Raw genomic sequence first — 18,455 nt, forward strand, 5'->3', positions numbered from 1 at the left:
GATCTTTGGTGAATTTCTAGAGTGCAACTTGTAGACAGTACACATTGCTGCTGCTGAGCATTGATGATGGAGGGAGTGGATGCTTGTGAATGTAGTGCCAATCAAGCAGGCTGCTTTGTCCTGGATGCTGTCAAGCTTCTTGAGTGTTGTTGGGGCTGCACTCATCCAGGCAAGTGGGGAGTATTCCGTCACACTCCTGACTTGTGCCTTGTAGATGGTGGACAAGCTTTGAGGAGTCAGGAGGTGAGTTACTTGCTGCAGCATTCCTAGTTTCTGACCTGCTCTTGTAGCCACTGTGTTTATGTGGTGAGTCCATTTGACCTTCTAGTCAGGATGTTGATTGTGGGGGTTCAGTGATGGTAACACATTAAATGCCAAGGACCGGTGGTTAGGTCATAGGATCATAGAATCCCTACAGTGTGGAAACAGACCCTTCAGCCCAACAAGCCCACACCGACTCTCAGAGCATCCCACCCAGATCCGTCCGCCCTGTAACCCACCTAATCTACACATCCCTGAACACAATGGGCAATTTAGCATGGCCAATCCACCTAGCCTGCATATCTTTGGACTATAGGGGGAAACCAGAGCACCGGGAGGAAACCCACGTAAACACGGGGAGAATATGCAAACTCCACACAGACAGTTGCCTGAGAGTGGAATCAAACTCAGGTCACTGGTGCTGTGAAGCAGCAGTGCTAACCACTGAGCCACCGTGCCATCACTAATAAGATTGTCCCCTTTTGGTGATGATCATAGCCTGAGTGGTGCGAATGTTACTCACCACTTGTCAGGCCAAGCCAGGATATCGTCCAGATCTTGTTGCATTTGAACATGGACTCCTTCTGTATCTGAGGAGTTGTGAATGGTGTTGAACATTGTGTAATGATCAGTGAACATCTCCACTTCTGACTTTATGATGGAGGGAAGGTCATTGATGAAGCAGCTGAAAATGTTGGACTTAGGATGCTACCCTGAGGAACTCCTGCAGAAGTGTCCTGGAGCTGAGATGACTGACCTCCAACAATCATGACCATCTTCCTATGTGTCAGATATGACTCCAACCACCGGAGAGTTTGCCCCCTGATACCCATTGATTCCAGTTTTGTGAGGGCTCCATGATGCAACACTCAGTCGAATGCAGCCTTGATGTCAAGGACTGTCACTCTCACCTCACCTCTGGAATTCAGCTCTTTTGCCCACATTTGGACCAAAGCTGTAATGAAGTCAGGAGCTGAGTTGCCCTTGTAGAACCCAAACTGGGCATCACTGAGCAGGTTATTGCTGAGCAAGTGCTGCTTGATACCACTGTGATCCAAGGGGTTACAGTAGCAGAATGTGGGTGGCACTGGCAAGACCAGTATTTGTTGCCCATCCCTAATTCCCCTTAAACTGAGTAGCACCCATCTTTTTATTTCTTCCTTTGTATATCATCAGTCCTTCACTGTTGCTGGGACAAAATCCCAGAACTCCCTCCCTAACAGCACTGTATATCTGTCTACACTGCATGGACTACTGTGGATCAAGAAAGCTCCTCACCACCTTCTCCAGGACAATTAGAGATAGTCAACAGCAATGCACACATCCCATGAACAAAAACAAAATTACTGAGTTCACTCCATTTGTTTGAAGTATTTAGGTCTTTCTTTTCCAGGTGCAGCCTCACCAAAACTTTTTTAAAAAGTTGCAAAAAGACTTTTTTACTCGAGTATTCAAAATGTGTTGCAAGAAAAGTCAATGGATCATTTGTTTTCCTACTTGCTTGCTGTACATGCATGTGAACTGTCAGTGACTCTTGACAAAGACATTGGTCTCTTTAGACTAAAGCATTTCCCAATCTCTCACCATTTCAGAAATACTCAGAATTTTTGTTTCTCTTACCGAAGTGCATAACTTCATATTTTTCCACATTGTATTACATATGCTAAATGTTTTCCCACACCACCAGCCTCTTGGTGAAGCATTTTTGCATTCTTCTCACGACTCACCTTCCTATCCTTGCTTTGTGTAGCAGCAAACATTGCAAATATTATATTTAATCGCTATATCAAATCATTGATGTAGATTGTGAATAGCTTGGGCCAAAGCTCTAATCCATCTCATTGACCGTTTGCAGTAGGCAGCATGACAATCATACTCAGCCACCCCTTGATTGCAAGGCTCAGAACAGTGTGACCATCATTAGATGTGACCTTACTATTGGACATCATTTAGTCAATACTTTGGACTGTGCTAAAAATTACACTGGAAACCAATCAGGGAACACATATTCTATGAGGTCCGGCTGGCTGACCTTGTTACAACCGCTACAGTTACATCTTCAAAAACCTCTAACAGGCTTGTCAAACATGATTTCCTACTTATAAATTCATGGTGACATTGTCCAACCTTATCATTATTTTCTAAGTTACCAGTTCCGGCATTTTCTTTCATAGATTCTAGCATTTTCCCCTCTACTACTAGGGAAAATTCAGGGTAGATGGGGCAGGAAAAATGTTTCCCTGGCCGGAAGTGGGTCCAGAACCAGGGGGCGTAGTCTCAGAACAAAGGGCAGGACAAAGACTGAAATGAGGAATTTATCGATTCAGATGGTTGTGAATCCTTGGAATTCTCTTTTCTAGGAAGATGAGGAGTCTCAGTCATTCAGTAATTCAAGATAGAGGTCAGTAGGCTTGTAGATGCTAAAGATATGAAGAGTGTTGGTGGGAAATTGCATTAAGGTAGCAGTTCAGCTATGATCTGGTTGAATGGCAGAACAGCCTCAAGGAGCCAAATGGTCTACAACTACTCCTATTTCCTATGTTCTTGCTATGCTATTCAGAGCATATTTAAAAGTTAGCCACAGCTCTGTGGACTGGAGTGAAATGTTGATCAGACCAAGTAAGTACAGCAGATTTCCTTCTTTGAAGGGGTATTAGAGAAGAGTATGCCTTTTTACTAATTCAGGGAATGTGGACTTTGCTGGCTGGGTCAGCATTTATTGCACATTCCTAATATCCTTGTGAAGGTAGTGGTAACCTGCCTATTTGAACTGCTGCAGTCCATTTGATGTCATGAGACCCAAAATGTGTTAGGGAGTGAATTCCAGCAAAGTGAAGGCACAGCAATATATGTCCAAGTCAGGAAGAGGAAGTTGAAAATATTTAATAGGAGAGCTCTTGGAAGACAGTGACAGGATTAAACAGTCAGAGTGGGTTTACAAAAGGGAAAACATGCTTGACAAACCTATTGGAATTTTTTGAGGCTGTGATTAGTTCATAAGGGGTAACAGGTGGATGTAGTTTACTTGGACTTCAAGCTTTTGACAAGATTCCATATAAGAGACTAGAATATATAATTAAAGTGCATTAGATTAGGATTAGTGTACTGATATGGATAGAGAATTGGTTAGCTGACATGAAACAAAGTGTAGGAATAAATGAGCCTTTTTCTGAGTGGCAGGCAGTGACTAATGGGATATAGAACATAGAACAGTACAGCATAGTACAGGCCATTCGGCCCACGATGTTGTGCCAACCTAATATCCTACTTAGATCAATCTACCCTGCACACCCTACATTTTACTATTCTCCATGTGCCTATCCAAGAGTCGCTTAAAAGTCTCTAAAGTATCGGACTCCGTTACCACTGCCGGCAGTGCATTCCACACACCCACCACTCTCTGTGTGAAGAACCTACCTCTGACATCTCCCCTATACCTTCCTCCAATCACCTTAAAATTATGTCCCCTCGTAATAGTCATTTCCGTCCTGGGAAAAAATCTCTGACTATCCATTCTATCTATGCCACATCATCTTAAAAACCGCTATAAAATCACCTCTCATCCTTCTTCGCTCCAATGAAAAAAGCCCTAGCTCCCTCAACCTTTCCTCATAAGACCTGCCCCCCAGTCCAGTCAGCATCCTGGTAAATCTCCTCTGCACCCTCTCTAAAGCTTCCACATCTTTCCTGTAATGAGGTGACCAGAACTGAATACAATATTCCAAGTGTGGTCTAACCAGAGTTTTATAGATCTGCAGCGTAACCTCGCAGCTCTTAAACTTAATTCCCCTGCTAATGAAAACCAACACACCATACGCCTTCTTTACAACCCTATCAATTTGGGTAGCAACTTTGAGGGATCTATGGACGTGGACCCCAAGATCCCTCTGTTCCTCCACACCGCCAAGAATCCTGCCATTAACCTTGTATTCTGCATTCAAATTCGACCTTCCAACATGAATCACTTCACACTTTTCTGGGTTGAATTCCATCTGCCACTTCTTTGCCCAGCTCTGCATCCTATCAATGTCCCTTTGCAACCTACAACAGCCCTCCACGCTGTCCACAACTCTACCGATCTTCGTGTCATCAGCAAACTTACTAACCCACCCTTCCACTTCCTCATCCAAGTCAATTATAAAGATCACAAAGAACAGAGGTCCCAGAACAGATCCCTGCGGAACACCACTGGTCACCAAGCTCCAGGCTGAATACTTTCCATCTACTACCACCCTCTATCTTCTATTGGACAGCCAGTTTTGTATCCAGACAGCCAAATTTCCCTGAATCCCATGCCTCCTTACTTTCTGAATGAGCCTACCATGTGGAACCTAATTGAATGCCTTGCTAAAATCCATATACACCACATCCATTGCTGTACCTTCATCAAAGAATTCAATAAGGCTTGTGAGGCATGACCTGCCCCTCACAAAGCCATGCTGACTATTTCTAATCAAACTGTGCTTTTCCAAATAATCATAAATACTATCTCTCAGAATCCTCTCCAATAATTTGCCCACCACAGCAGTAAGACTGTAATTTCCAGGATTATCCCTATTCCCTTTCTTGTACAAGGGAATGACATTTGCCACCGTCCAATTTTCTGGTACTACTTCAGTGACAGTGAGGACGCAAAGATCATTGCCAAAGGGGCAGCAATCTCTTCCCTCGCGTCCCGTATTAACCTTGGGTATATACCATCTGACCCAGGGGACTTATCTATCCTCATGTTTTTCAAAATTTCTTGCACATCCTCCTTCCTAACATCAACCTGTTCGAGCATATCTCCCTCTTTCATGCTGTCCTCACAATGTCAAGGTCCCTCTCACTGGTGAATACTGAAGCAAAGTTTTCATTAAGGACCTCCCCTACCTCCTCTGACTCCACTATCCCTGATTGGCCCTACCCTCACTCTGGCCATCCTCTTGTTCCTCACATAAGTATAGAAAGCCTTGGGGTTTTCCTTGATCCTACCCACTTTTCTCATACCCCCTTCTAGCTCTCCTAAGTCCATTCTTCAGTTCTTTCCTGGCTACCTTGTAGACCTCTAGAGCCCTGTCCGATCCTTGCTTCCTCAACCTTAAGTAAGCTTCCTTCTTCCTCTTGACTAGGTGTTCCATATGTCTTGTCATCCAAGGTTCCTTCACCTTACCATCCTTTCCTTGCCTCAGTGGGACAAACCTATCCAGTACCTGTAGCAACTGCTCCCTAAACAACCTCCACATTTCTATCGTGCATTTCCTTGAGAACATCTGATCCCAATTGGTGCTCCGTAGTTCTTGCCTAATAGCATTGTAATTCCCCCTCCCCCAATTAAATACTTTCCCATACCGTCTGCTCCTGTCCCTCTCTATGACTATAGTAAAGGTCAGGGAGTTGTGATCACTATCACCGAAATGCTCTCCCACCGAGAGATCTGACACCTGACCTGGTTCGTTGCCAAGCACCAAATCCAATGTGCCCTCCCTTCTACTTGGCCTATTTACATATTGACTCAGAAATCCTTCCTGGACACACCTGGCAAAATCTGCTCCATTCAAACTATTTGCACTTAGGAGGTTCCAGTCTATATGAGGGAAGTTGAAGTTGCCCATGACAACAACCCTATTACTTCTGCACCTTTCCAAAATCTGTCTCCCAATCTGTTCCTCAGTGTCTCTGTTGCTGTTGCGGGGTCTACAGAAAACTCCCAATAAAATGACTGCTCCTTTCCTGTTTCTGACTTCCACCCATACTGACTCAGTGGAGAAACCCTCCTCCACAACCTCCCTTCTGCAGCTGTGATACCATCCCTGATTAGCAATGCCACACTCCCCCCCTCTTTTACCTCCCTCCCTATTTCTTTTGAAACATCTATACCCCGGAACATCCAACAACCATTCCTGCCCCTGTGTTATCGATGTCTCCATAATGGCCACAACATCGTAGTTCTAAGTGCTGATCCGTGCTCTAAGTTCGTCATCCTTATTCCTGACACTTCTTGCATTGAAGTAGACACACTTCAACCCATCGCACTGACTGCCACTTTGCCCTATCAACTGCTTATCCTTCCTCATAGATTCTCTGCTTGCTCTATCTGTTTGTACACCGGCTACCCCATCCTCTGATCTGTAGCTCCAGTTCCCATCCCCCTGCCAAACTAGTTTAAACCCTCCTGAAGAGCTCTAACAAACCTCCCGCCCAGGATATTGGTGCCCCTCCAGTTCAGGTACAACCCGTCCTTCCTGTACAGGTCCCACCTTCCCCAGCAGGTATCACAATGATCCACAGACCTGAAGCACTCCCTCCTACACCAGCTCTGTAGCCACGTGTTCAACTGCGCTCTGTCTCTGTTTCTAGCCTCACTAGCCTGTGACACCGGTAGTAATCCTGAGATTACTACTCTACTCGTCCGGGCTTTCAGCTTCCATCCTAACTCCCTGTAATCACTTTTCAGGTCCTCATCCTGTTTCCTAGCTATGGCATTGGTACCAATGTGTTCCATGACTTCTGGCTACTCTCCCTCCCCCTTAAGAATCCTGAAGACTCGATTGAGACATCCCTGACCCTGGCACCCGGGAGGCAACGTACTATCCGGGAGTCTCGCTCGGTACCACAGAATCTCCTGTCTGTTCCCTTAACCAGTGAATCTCCTATCGCTATCACTCTCCTATTCTCCACCCCACTTCCCTTCTGAGCCACAGAGCCAGGCTCAGTGCCAGAGATCTGGCCGCTATGGCTTTCCCCTGGTAGGTCATCCTCCCCAACAGTATCCAAAGTGGTGTACTTATTATTGAGGGGAACAGCCTATTACCTTTCCCCCTCCTGACAGTCACCCAGCTACCTTTGTCCTGTACCTTCAGTGTGACCATCTCCTTATAACTTCTCTCCATCACCCCCTCAGCCTCCCGAATGAGATCAGTTTGCCCCAGCTATTCAGAATATATATGAATGAGTTAGATGTGTGAACCAAATGGAAGATCTCCAAGTTTGCAGATGACACAAAGTTGAGTTGAAGGGTGAGCTGTGAGAAGGATACAGAGCTGCTTCAGTGTGGTATGTACAAGTTAAGTGAGTGGGCTAATACATGCTGACTGAAGTATCATGGGAATAAATGTAAGGTTTTCCACTTTGGTAGCAAAAGCAGGAAGGGCATTATTACCTGAATGTGGTGTATTGAGAAAGAGTGTGGTGACAGAATGGATGTCCTTGTTCATCAGTTGCTGAAAGTAAGAGTGCAGGAGAATGCAAATTGTATGTTGGCCTTCAGAGTTTGTACAGGATCCTGGTGAGACAGCATCTGGAATATTTGTCTAGTTTTGGTTTCCTTACCTGAATAAGGATGTTCTGGCTGTGGAGGGAGTGCAACAAAGGTTTACCGGACTGATTCCTGGGTTGGCAGGACTGATGTAAGAAGGGAGAATGGATAGTTTAGAACAACTAGAGTTTGGAAGAATGAGGGCATTTTCACAGACACCTAGAAAATTCTAAGAGGACTAGACAGTGTAGATGCAGAAAGGATGCTCCCAATGACCACCGAGTTCAGAATGGGGGAGGGCATTTAGGACTGAGATGAGCAGAAATGTCTTTACCTGGAGAGTGGTGAGCCTGTAGGATTCTGTCACTAAAAGTGGTTTAGGCCAAAACATTGAAAGTTTTTGAGAAGGAGTTAGATATAGTTCTTAGATCTAAAGGAGTCAAAGGATATAGGGAGAAAGCTGGAACAAGGACCCTTGATTTGGATGATTTTTGTTAATTCATGAAATCTATATTTTGTTTTCAATATTAGTTCTGAGGGCTAACTGCCAACCAGGTGCTGGAGTAAAATTGAACTGTGGGGGATAAATTTAAAACCTGTTGAACTTTGTATCTTTTGGTTGTGAATTGAAATCTTTTTGCGATTTCACAGTCTATTCTTTTCATCTCCAACCCCCACACCCATCTCTCTGTCATTGCAGGTGAAGAAGTTGGTTTATGTTTATTTAGTTCGATATGCAGAGGAGCAGCAGGATCTGGCTTTACTTTCCATCAGCACCTTCCAGAGAGGATTAAAGGTCATTATTGCCAATCTTCCAGTTGCTTGTTATTGGATGTTGCCGAGAAACTATCTCCTTCCCTGTTGTAGCTGTTTGAAGTTATTTATATTTATTTACTCAATGCAATAATGGTCCAAGTAAGAGTTATTAGCACAACAGAGTGCAGTCACTCTGGAGGAAGATATTGAATCTGGAGTAATCATTGACAACCCAATGTATTGCATGGTTTACAGGTAACGTGGCTTGAACCAATTATCTCCCTTGCCGATGGGGAAATTGCATATGTCTCTCTTTGTCTTTTTCTGTAGCTTGAAAGAGAAGTTTTCCTGTTTCAGACTGCCCTGTATTTCATTGGGGAGGTGATGGCCTTGTGATATTATTGCTAGACTATTAATCCAGAGACTCAGCTAATGTCTGGGGACCTGGTTTGAATCTTGCCATGACAGATGATGGAATTTGTATTCAACAAAAATCTGGAATAAAGAGTCTAATAACGATCATGAATGGTCAATTGTCGGAAAAACTTATCTGGTTACTAATGTCCTTTAGAGAGGGAAATCCTTACCTAGTCTGGCCCTCTTGGCAATTAGGGATGGGCAATAAATGCTGGTGATGCTCATATCCCATGCATCAAAATAAAAAAAAACTAAAATGGCAGAATCAGTCTTTAAAATGGAAGAAATGCAGAACAGAAGGAGAAGTTATTTAAAGCTCTGACTACGTCAGGAGTAATTACTTTTCCACTTTGGCACTTAACAGCTTTCAGTACTCAACATTGAGTTCAACAACTTTAAAACACAAATTTTGTCTTCCGTTTTGATTACCACCCTCCCCCCTCATCTCTATTGCCTTGATTATATAGTTTTGTTCTCAGTGCCTATTTCCTGTTAATAGCAAATACTCTTCATCCATATGTCTTCTCTGTTACAATTAGCACTCCCTTTACCTCTTGCACTCAGACATCTTTACCATCTGTTCTACTCGTTCCACCTACCTCTTTCGCAAAACATAAAAGTCATCACGTTTTCAGTCCTATTCAGTTCCAAAGAAGAGGCACTTCAGACCCAAGCATTAATCCTGCTTTTTCCTCCATGAGTGCTACCAGACCTGCTGAGCATCTTCAGTACTTTCTGTTTCTATTTCAGAAGTGATTACTGGATACCTCATCTCCAGAATGATTTATGAGTTTTGGAGGGACTGTAGCACAGATTCACCAATATTGAGAAATCAATTATGAGTCAGGTTGCCTGGATTAGGCTTGTGCTCCCTTGGATATTAAAGATAAGGGGTGATGTATTTGGAATGTTCAAATTGTTTGAAGCGAATTAGTAGGGTAGATAGTGGTCATTGTGATTGCAGTTCACTCAGGGACTGAGTTGATTTGGCAAAGAGTAGCAGTACATGTCTATTGTATCCAGAGCAATGGATAGTCATGATAGAGGCTTCAACTTTCACATAGCTATTAGAAATCTCTCGTTCTCTTATGACCTACCATTGGTATGTGTTAGAAGGAATTTCAGGTTGATTGCCAACCCACTCTGAAGAAGAATCATATTGGATTCAAAATGTTAACTTTGTTCAGTTTTCTACAAAGACTACCAGACTTGCTGAGTTTCTCTGACACTTTCTGCTTTTATTGTTAACAATCAACCTGTCTGGCCATATTATGAACACACCTTTTTTGAGGATCAGGTCTTTCAGTGGCACTTGAAGAGAGCGTTGACAGACAGAAACTGTTTCCTCTGGAAGGTGGGGAATGGGAAGTCCACAGCCAGGAGCACAACCTTAAAATTGTAGTTCACCTGTCCACGGATGATGCTAGGTGCATTAGCCATGGGAAATGCGGGGTTACAGAGATACGGTAAGGGGTTGGGTCTGGATGCGATGTCCTTTTGAGGGTTGATGTGGACTCAATGGGCTGAATGGCCTGCTTCCATGCTGTAGGGATTCTATGATATACAAAGCACCTCTTCATTTAGAAGGTGGTAGAAATCTGGAATTCTCTTCTCCCAGCTACCAATTCAACTGAGTCAATTAAGACTGTGACAAAAACAGAAATTGTTGGAAAAGCTCAGCAGGTCTGGCAGCATCTGTGAAGAGAAATCAGAGTTAACATTTTGGGTCCGATGACCCTTCCTCAGAACTAATTTCTGTTTTTGTTTCTGACTTACATAGCATCCACAGTTCTTTCAGTTTCAATTAAATCTGTGGTGCTGATTTGAAAACGATGATTCCATTGTTGACTTGGAGTCAGTGCTGATCTGTCCATGTCTTATTGTCAGACACAATATGCCCTCTAGTTTTGGACTCCCCAACCCTAGGGAAAAGATGTTGGCTATTCACCCTATCCATGCTGATCATGATTCAATAAACCTTTATCAGGTCACCCCTCAGTGCCGAATGCTCCAGGGAAAATAGCCCCAGCCTATTCAGCCTCTCCCTATAGCTCAAACCCTCCAATCCTGGCAACATCCTTGTAAATCTTTTCTGAACGCTTTCAACTTTCACAACATCCTTCCTTTAGCAGAGAGACCAGAATTGCACGCAGTATTCCAAAAGTGGCTTAACCAATATCCACTACAGCTGCAACATGACCTCCCAACTCCTTTACTCAACGCACTGACCAATAAAGGCAAGCATATCAAATGCTTTTTTCACTTATCTGACTGCAAATCCACTTACAAGGAACTATGAACTTGCACTCCAATGTCTCTTTGTTTAGCAACACTCCCCAGGGCCTCACCATTAAGTCCTGCCCTGATTTGCCTTTCCAAAATGCAATACCTCATATTTATCTAAATTAAACTCCATCTGCCACTCCTCAGCCCATTGGCCAATCTGATGAAGATCCTGTTGTACTCTGAGGTAACTTTCTTCACTGTCCATTACACCTCCAAGTTTGTTGTCATCTACAAACTTATTAATCATACCTGCTATGTTCACATCCAAATCATTCATATAAACGACGAAAAGCATTGGACCCAGCACTGACTGTTGTGGCACACTGCTGGTCACAGGTCTCCAGTTAAAGAACCTTCCACAACCACCCTCTGTCTTCTACCTTTGAGCCAATTCTGCATCCAAATGGCTAATTCTCCCTGTATTCCATGTGATCTATTCTTGCTAACCAGTCTACTATGAGGAACCTTGTCGAATGTCTTAGTGAAGTCCATGTAGATCACATCCACCACTCTGCCCTCATCAATCCATTTCGTTACTTCTTCAAAAAACTCAATCAAGTTAGTGAGACACGATTTCCCATGCACAAAGCCATGTTGACTGTCCCTAATCAATACTTGCGTTTCCAAATAATGTAAATCCTGTCCCTCAGGATTCCCTCTACTACAACTTACCCATCACTGATGTCAGGCTCATTGGTTGAGAGTTCCCCGGCTTTTCCTTACCACCTTTCTTAAAAAGTGGCAACACATCAGACAACCTCCAGTCTTCCGGCACCTCACCTGTGGCTATCGATGATACAAATATCCCAGCAAGGGCCCCAGCAATCACTTCCCTAGCTTCCCACAGAGTCGTAGGGTACATTTGATCAGGTCATGGGGATTTAGCCACCTTTGGACATTTTTCAAGATGTCACTATTTATTTCCCCATGTTCTATATCTTCCATACTGTCCACAGTAAGCGCTGATGCAAAATACTCATTTAGTATCTCCCCTATCTCCTGCGGTTCCATGCATAGGCGGCCTTGCTGATCTTTAAGGGGCCCTCTTCTCTTCCTAATTACCCTTTTGTCCTTAATGTATATGTAGAATCCCTTTGGATTCTCCTTAACCCAACTTGCCAAAGCTATCTCTTGGTCCCTTTTCTCCCTCCTGATTTCCCTCTTAAGTATACTCTTACTGCCTATACCTGACATATACTTCCTTCTTATTCTTGACCAGAACCTCAATTTCTTCAGTCATCCAGCATTTCCTATACCTACCAGCCTTGTCCTTCACCTTAACAGGAACATACTATCTCTGGACTCTGGTTATCTCATTGTTGAAGGCTCCCCATTTTCCAACCATCCCTTTACTTTTGAACATCCGCTCCCAATTTACTTTTGAAAATTCTTGCCTAATAATGTCAAAATTGGCCTTCCTTTAATTAAGAGCTTTAACTTCTAGATCCGGTCTATCCTTTTCCATCACTGTTTTAAAACTAACAGAATTATGGTGTTTGTCCCCAAAGTGCTCCTCCACTGACACCTCAGTCACCTGCCCTGCCTTATTTCCCAACAGTAGGTCAAGTTTTGCACCTTCTCTAGCTACATTCACATATTGAATCAGAAAATTTTCTTGTCCACACTTAACAAATTCCTCTCCATCCAAGTCCTTAACACCATTGCCAGTCCCAGTCTACGTTTGGAAAGTTAAAATCCCCTACCATAACCACCCTATTATTCTTACAGATAACTGAGATCTGCTTACAAATTTGTTTCTCCACTTCCCATTGCCTATTGGGTGGTCCACAGTACAATCCCTTTCTTATTTCTCATAAATGCCATATTTCAAAGGGAACAATAGTTTATATTGGATGAGAAATGGGTCTGATTGGTCAGCAGTTCAAATCTGCATGATTGTAGCATTGTCCTGAAAAATGTGCCAGGATCAATTGTACTCAAAGCTTTTCTTTAATTCAAAAATGGCACAATACCCATGGATGTACCTTTTGACTGCAGAGAACAGATTCTTGCATGTGAGTATGTGTAGCTTCCAGCAAGCGTACGTGACCCTCATTGTGAGCTGGACTGATAATTTTAGATTGGTGGTGAGTGTAATTCTTAACACTGTGGCTTGTTTCTCCTACTTCCAGGACCCAAACCAGCTGATTCGAGCCAGTGCCCTCCGTGTTCTCTCCAGCATCCGCGTCACAATTATTGTCCCCATTATGATGCTGGCAATAAAAGAGGCTGCATCTGACATGTCTCCTTATGTCAGGAAGACAGCTGCCCATGCCATTCCAAAACTTTACAGGTAAAACTTCCCCATGATCTCTTGTGTTGCCAGAAAGTGGGAACCCTTGGAAATTTTGTTGTTTCTTATATTAAACTTCTTAATAGACATGAAAACATGTGAAATATTATAAATATTAGAGTTCTTGCAAACACACTAGCAATTGAAAGTAATAAGTTTTGAAGGAATGCCTTTTGTACCGTATCATTTCTATGGTTTTATGGAATGGGTCCAGGTATAACTGCACTAACTGAAGACTACTGTGAATGTTCAAAGACTTAAATTTCATCAAGAAGAAAATAATTTGCATGACAACAAAGAGTCCAAGAAAGAGTTATTAACACAACAGAGTGTAGTCACTCTGGTGGAGGATATTGACTCTGGAGTATTCATTGCGTAATCAGTGTGTACATGGTTTACAGGTAAACTGGCTTGAACCAATCTATCTCCCTTGCCGATGGGGAAATTGCATATGTCTCTCTTTGTCTTTTTCCGTAGCTTGAAAGAGAAGTTTTCCTGTTTCAGACTGCCCTGTATTTCATTGGGGAGGTGATTGCATTGTGATATTCTATTAGTACTGGACTATTAACCCAGAAACTCAGCTAATGTCTGGGGACCTAGTTTCGAATCCTGCCATGGCAGATGGTGGAATTTGAATTCAATAAAAATCTGGAATTAAGAGTCTATGAATTTTCTGTGAATGTTCAAAGACTTAAATTTCACCAAGAAGAAAATACTTTACATGACTACATTGTGGGGGTTCTATTGTGACCTCAAGATATTCCAAAGTGCTTTATTGATAATGAAATACTTTTGAAGCATTGCTCCGTTCTTAATGCAGGAAACAGAATAAGTCAATTTGTTCACAACATGCTTCTGTGGACAGCAGTGGAATAAATGATTTAGAAAGGACCATGCTAAAGAACTCAATACTGTAATGTATAATATGGCTCACATCATATATTCCTGCAGTAGTTACTAGGTGCTTTCATCCATAATTTACAAAATCAATAATTGTTTTTAGAATGAGCTAGATTGATTCTTATTCTTTGATATCATATGCTGGTTTATAGTTTAGCAATCGCCATGCAGATGTGCAAATTTGTAATGCTATCACATCAATAGAATGAGGTTTGAAATTTTGGGAAGATATGGAAAGATATGGAAATCTAGATGTATTTCAGCATTTGTTAACATTTGTCAACAGATCAGGACCTTTCATTCCCATTGTTGAAGCTTTTTTCTTTATGTAGGTAGTTCCTTTTTTACCCTTATTCTTTCATGAAATGTGAACAATGAAGGGAAGGGCAGCATTTATTGTTCATTCCCAATTTCCCTTGAATTGAGTGGCTTGCTAGGCCATTTCAGAGGGGAATGGAGAGTCAACTACTTCACTGTGGGTCTGGAATCATGTGTTGGCCAGACTCAGTAAAGAAAGCAGATTTCATTCCCCAAACGCCATTAGTGAAACAAATCAGTTTTTATGACTATCAATGATAATTTCATGTTCACTATTGCTGAGATTAGCTTTTTAATTCAAGATTTATTAAGTTAATTTAAATTCCACCATTTTTTATGCTGGGGTACAAATCTATGTCCCCAGAGCATTAGGCTGAGCCTCTGCATTACTGGTGAAGTGACTTTGCCATTATGCCATCTTTGCCATCTCTCCTTTGTTCATTTTTTTACTGCTCCCTCCTCTGCCATATCATATGCTACCACCCTAGACCACAGGCCAGTGGTTGTACCAGCCTTACCTATCTTCTAATTTCATCAGGCACTTTTTGGAACTTGAACTGTCAGTGCTGCTTGCACATACATTTTAGCTTGACTTTTCCATTTAAATGGTCCTTCAGTTGAGCAGAGAAAGTGGCCATAGGATTATCTTTGCTCAATATTGAATTGACCCTGACTTCATGCTCTCTGCTGTCTTGTTACAGTTTGGACCAAGATCAGAAAGACCAGTTAATCGAAGTGATTGAGAAGCTGCTGGCTGACAAAACCACTGTAAGGAATCAGTGCTGAGAAGCTCAGATCCTCATGGAAGGCCAGGAATCTGGTTGTGCTTGTCTATTTATAACTGAACTTAACATCTGTCTTTCCAACAGAACATAAAAGTTTCATAGTCTTCTATAACATTCACTCTATTGACATATGGAGTTAATTCCTGTGTAATATTCTACGTCCTGAATTCAATTTAATAATAAGTTGCTTAAGGCAGGATTTTGGAGTCAGTTCAAAGAAAGTTCACTTTGTTGATTCCTGGGATGAAAGTATTTTATCTTATGAGGAAAGATTTAGCAAGTTGGAACTGTACACACTGGAATTCAGAAGAATGAGAGGTGACATTACTGAAAAGCATAAAATTCTGACTGGACATAACAGGTTAGATGCTTAGAGTATGTTTCTCTCTTGAGGGGGAATCTAAAATGCAGGCAAGTGGGGGAGGGGTGGTCATGATTCCAGAATATTGGGTCTTGCATTTCAATAAATAGGAATTTCTTCTCTCAAAGGTTCATTAGTTTTGGAAATTCTCCCACTGAGCAGTGGAGGTTGAGACATTGCAAATATTCAAGGCTCAGTTAGACAATTTTTATTCATAAAAGGGAGTTGAGTGTTATAGAGGGCAGGCAGGAAAGTGGAATTGAGCTCACAATCAGATAAGCTATGTTTTTATCGAATGGCGAACAGACCTGAGAGCCATATGACCTAATCCTGCTCCTAATTTTGTATCTTTATTTATTGAATGGTTTCTACCACCTAATTCTGTGATCTGTCCTTATTGCTAAGTGCAATCATCCTAAGAAAGAAAAGTAATGGAACACAGCAGGCCAGGCAGCATCAGAGGAGCAGGAAAGCTGACATTTTGGGTCGGGACCCTTCTTCAGAAATGGGCAAGGGGGCTCTGAAATAAATAGAGAGGGGGGCCGGTGATAGCAGGTAGATAGTGGAGTGGGTAGGGTGGGAGAGAAGACGGACAGGTCAAGGAGGCGGGGATGAAGCTAGTAAAGGTGAGTGTAGGTAGGTGGTGGTGGGGATTGGTCAGTGAGGTGAGAGGAGCGGATAGGTGGGAGGGAAGACAGACAGGTCAATGAAGCGGGGATGAGAGGAGGGGGCTGGTCTTGGGATGAGGTTGGGGGTGGGGAGATCTTGAAGTTAGTAAAATCCACATTGAGACCATTGGGTTGTAAGCTTCCAAGGCGGAATATGAGGTGCTTTTCCTCCAGTTTCCGGGTGGCATCGTTGTGACACTGGTGGAGGCCCAGGATGGACATGTCGCCCAGGGAATAGGAGGGGAAGTTGAAGTGGTTTGCAACTGGGAGGTGTTGTTTGACACGAACTGAGCATAGATGTTCTACAAAGCAGTCTCTGAGCCTCCGCTTGGTCTCACCGATGTAGAGGAGGCCACATCGGGAACAGCGGATACAATAGACCACATTAGCGGATGTGCAGGTGAACATCTGTTTGATGTGGAAGGTTATTTTGGGGCCTGGGATGGAGTTGAGGGGGGAGGTGTAGGGGCAGGTGTAGCACCTCCTGCGGTTGCAGGGATAGGTGCCGGGGGTGGTGAGGTTAGTGGGGATTGTGGAGCGGATGGGGGTGTCACGGAGAGATCGGTCCCTCCGGAAGGCAGATAAGGGTGGGGAGGGAAATATATCCTTTGTAGTGGGGTCAGATTGCAGGTGGCGGAAGTGGCGGAGAATGATGTGTTGAATCCGGAGGTTAATGGGGTGATACGTGAGGACAAGGGGAATTCTGTCTGGGAGGGGGTGTGAGGGCTGAGGCGTGGGAAACACAAGAGATTCTTGCAGGAAGGTGGGTGAGAGGAGGTGTAGTCTAGGTAGCTGTGGGAGTTGGTGGGCTTGAAATAGATATCAGTTTCGAGGTGGTCACCAGAGATGGATATAGAGAGGTCCAGGAAGGAGAGAGAGGTATCAGAGATGATCCAGGTGAACTTGAGGTTGGGGTGGAAGGTGTTAGTAAAGCTGATGAACTGTTTGAGCTCCTTGTGGGAGCACGAGGCGGCGCCGACACAGTCATCGATGTAGCGGAGGAAGAGGTGGGGGATAGTGCCAGTGTAGATGTGGAAGAGGGACTGTTCCACGTATCCTACAAAGAGGCAGGCATGACTTGGGCCACCCCACTGACCAAACCCACCACTACATATCTACACTCACCTTTACTAGCTACATCCCCGCCTCCTTGACCTGTCCGTCTTCTCTCCCATCCTATCCGCTCCACTATCTACATGCTATCACCGACCCCCCCCCCATTTATTTCAGAGCCCCCATTTCTGAAGAAGGGTCCCAACCCGAAACATCAGCTTTCCTGCTCCTCTGATGCTGCCTCGCCTGCTGTGTTCCTCCAGCTCCACACTGTGTTAACTCAGACTCCAGCATCGGCAGTTCTTACTATCTTTAAAGAAAAGTAATAGCTATGTAATAGCTATGTAATAGCAATCCAGAGAACTCGAGCCCAGTTCTCATGGCAGGCTGAGAATTTGAATTTGGTTTTAAAACAATATTCTGGAAATAATAAGCAATTGTTAGTTTTAAAACAAAGGCTGGATTCTGTTGCTAAAAGCTCCAACTGGTTTCCTCCAACCCCTGATACCATTTACGCTAAAAATGTCATATTCACATGGTCTGGGCTATATGTAATGCTAGCCCCATAGCAACATGATTGACATGGTAACTACCCTCAACATGACCTCTGCAGACCACTCATCTGAATAGATCTTCAGTAAAATAGGGATGGGCAATAAATGCCAGTCATCTGCAAAAATTTGGATAAGTCTGAGGTTATCCATTTTGATCAGAGTAATAGAAAGGCAACTTATCTAAATGAGGAGAAACTTGAGAATGCTTTGGTGTAGAGGGATCTGGGTGCCTTTGTGCATGAATGGTAGGATACTAGTATGCAAGGGTTTGCCAGATGAAGAGATATTGAGCAATTTCAGCCCATATTCTGGAGTTTAGAAGAATGAGAGGAGACCTCTTTGAAGTTTATAAGATGCTAAAAGGGATTGACAAAGTAAATGTAGAGCAATGTAAATGACTAAATGTAGAGCAGACGTTTACTCATGCAGGAAATCTAGAATGAGAAGTCATAGTTTTAGGATAAGGGATTCAGATTTAAAACAGAGATGAAGAGAAATTAATTTTCTCAAAGGATGCTGAAAGGTCAGATCTGCTATTTAAGAGAGGACCTGTTGAAAATGAGCAG

General features: G+C 43.2%; 1 protein-coding gene across 1 annotated transcript in view; it reads left to right on the top strand.

Annotated features, from left to right (window-relative positions):
• Positions 1–18,455, top strand: part of LOC109935210 (adaptor related protein complex 3 subunit beta 2) — a 173,048-nt gene that overhangs the window by 61,021 nt on the left and 93,572 nt on the right. The window contains exons 4-6 of the mRNA XM_048617141.1: positions 8,199–8,294; positions 13,090–13,250; positions 15,170–15,236. Coding sequence (XP_048473098.1) covers positions 8,199–8,294; positions 13,090–13,250; positions 15,170–15,236 — 324 coding nt within the window. The remainder of the gene's footprint in view (positions 1–8,198; positions 8,295–13,089; positions 13,251–15,169; positions 15,237–18,455) is intronic.

This window comes from Rhincodon typus, chromosome 36 (assembly GCF_021869965.1).
Source record: "Rhincodon typus isolate 14 chromosome 36, sRhiTyp1.1, whole genome shotgun sequence".
Taxonomy (NCBI): domain Eukaryota; kingdom Metazoa; phylum Chordata; class Chondrichthyes; order Orectolobiformes; family Rhincodontidae; genus Rhincodon; species Rhincodon typus.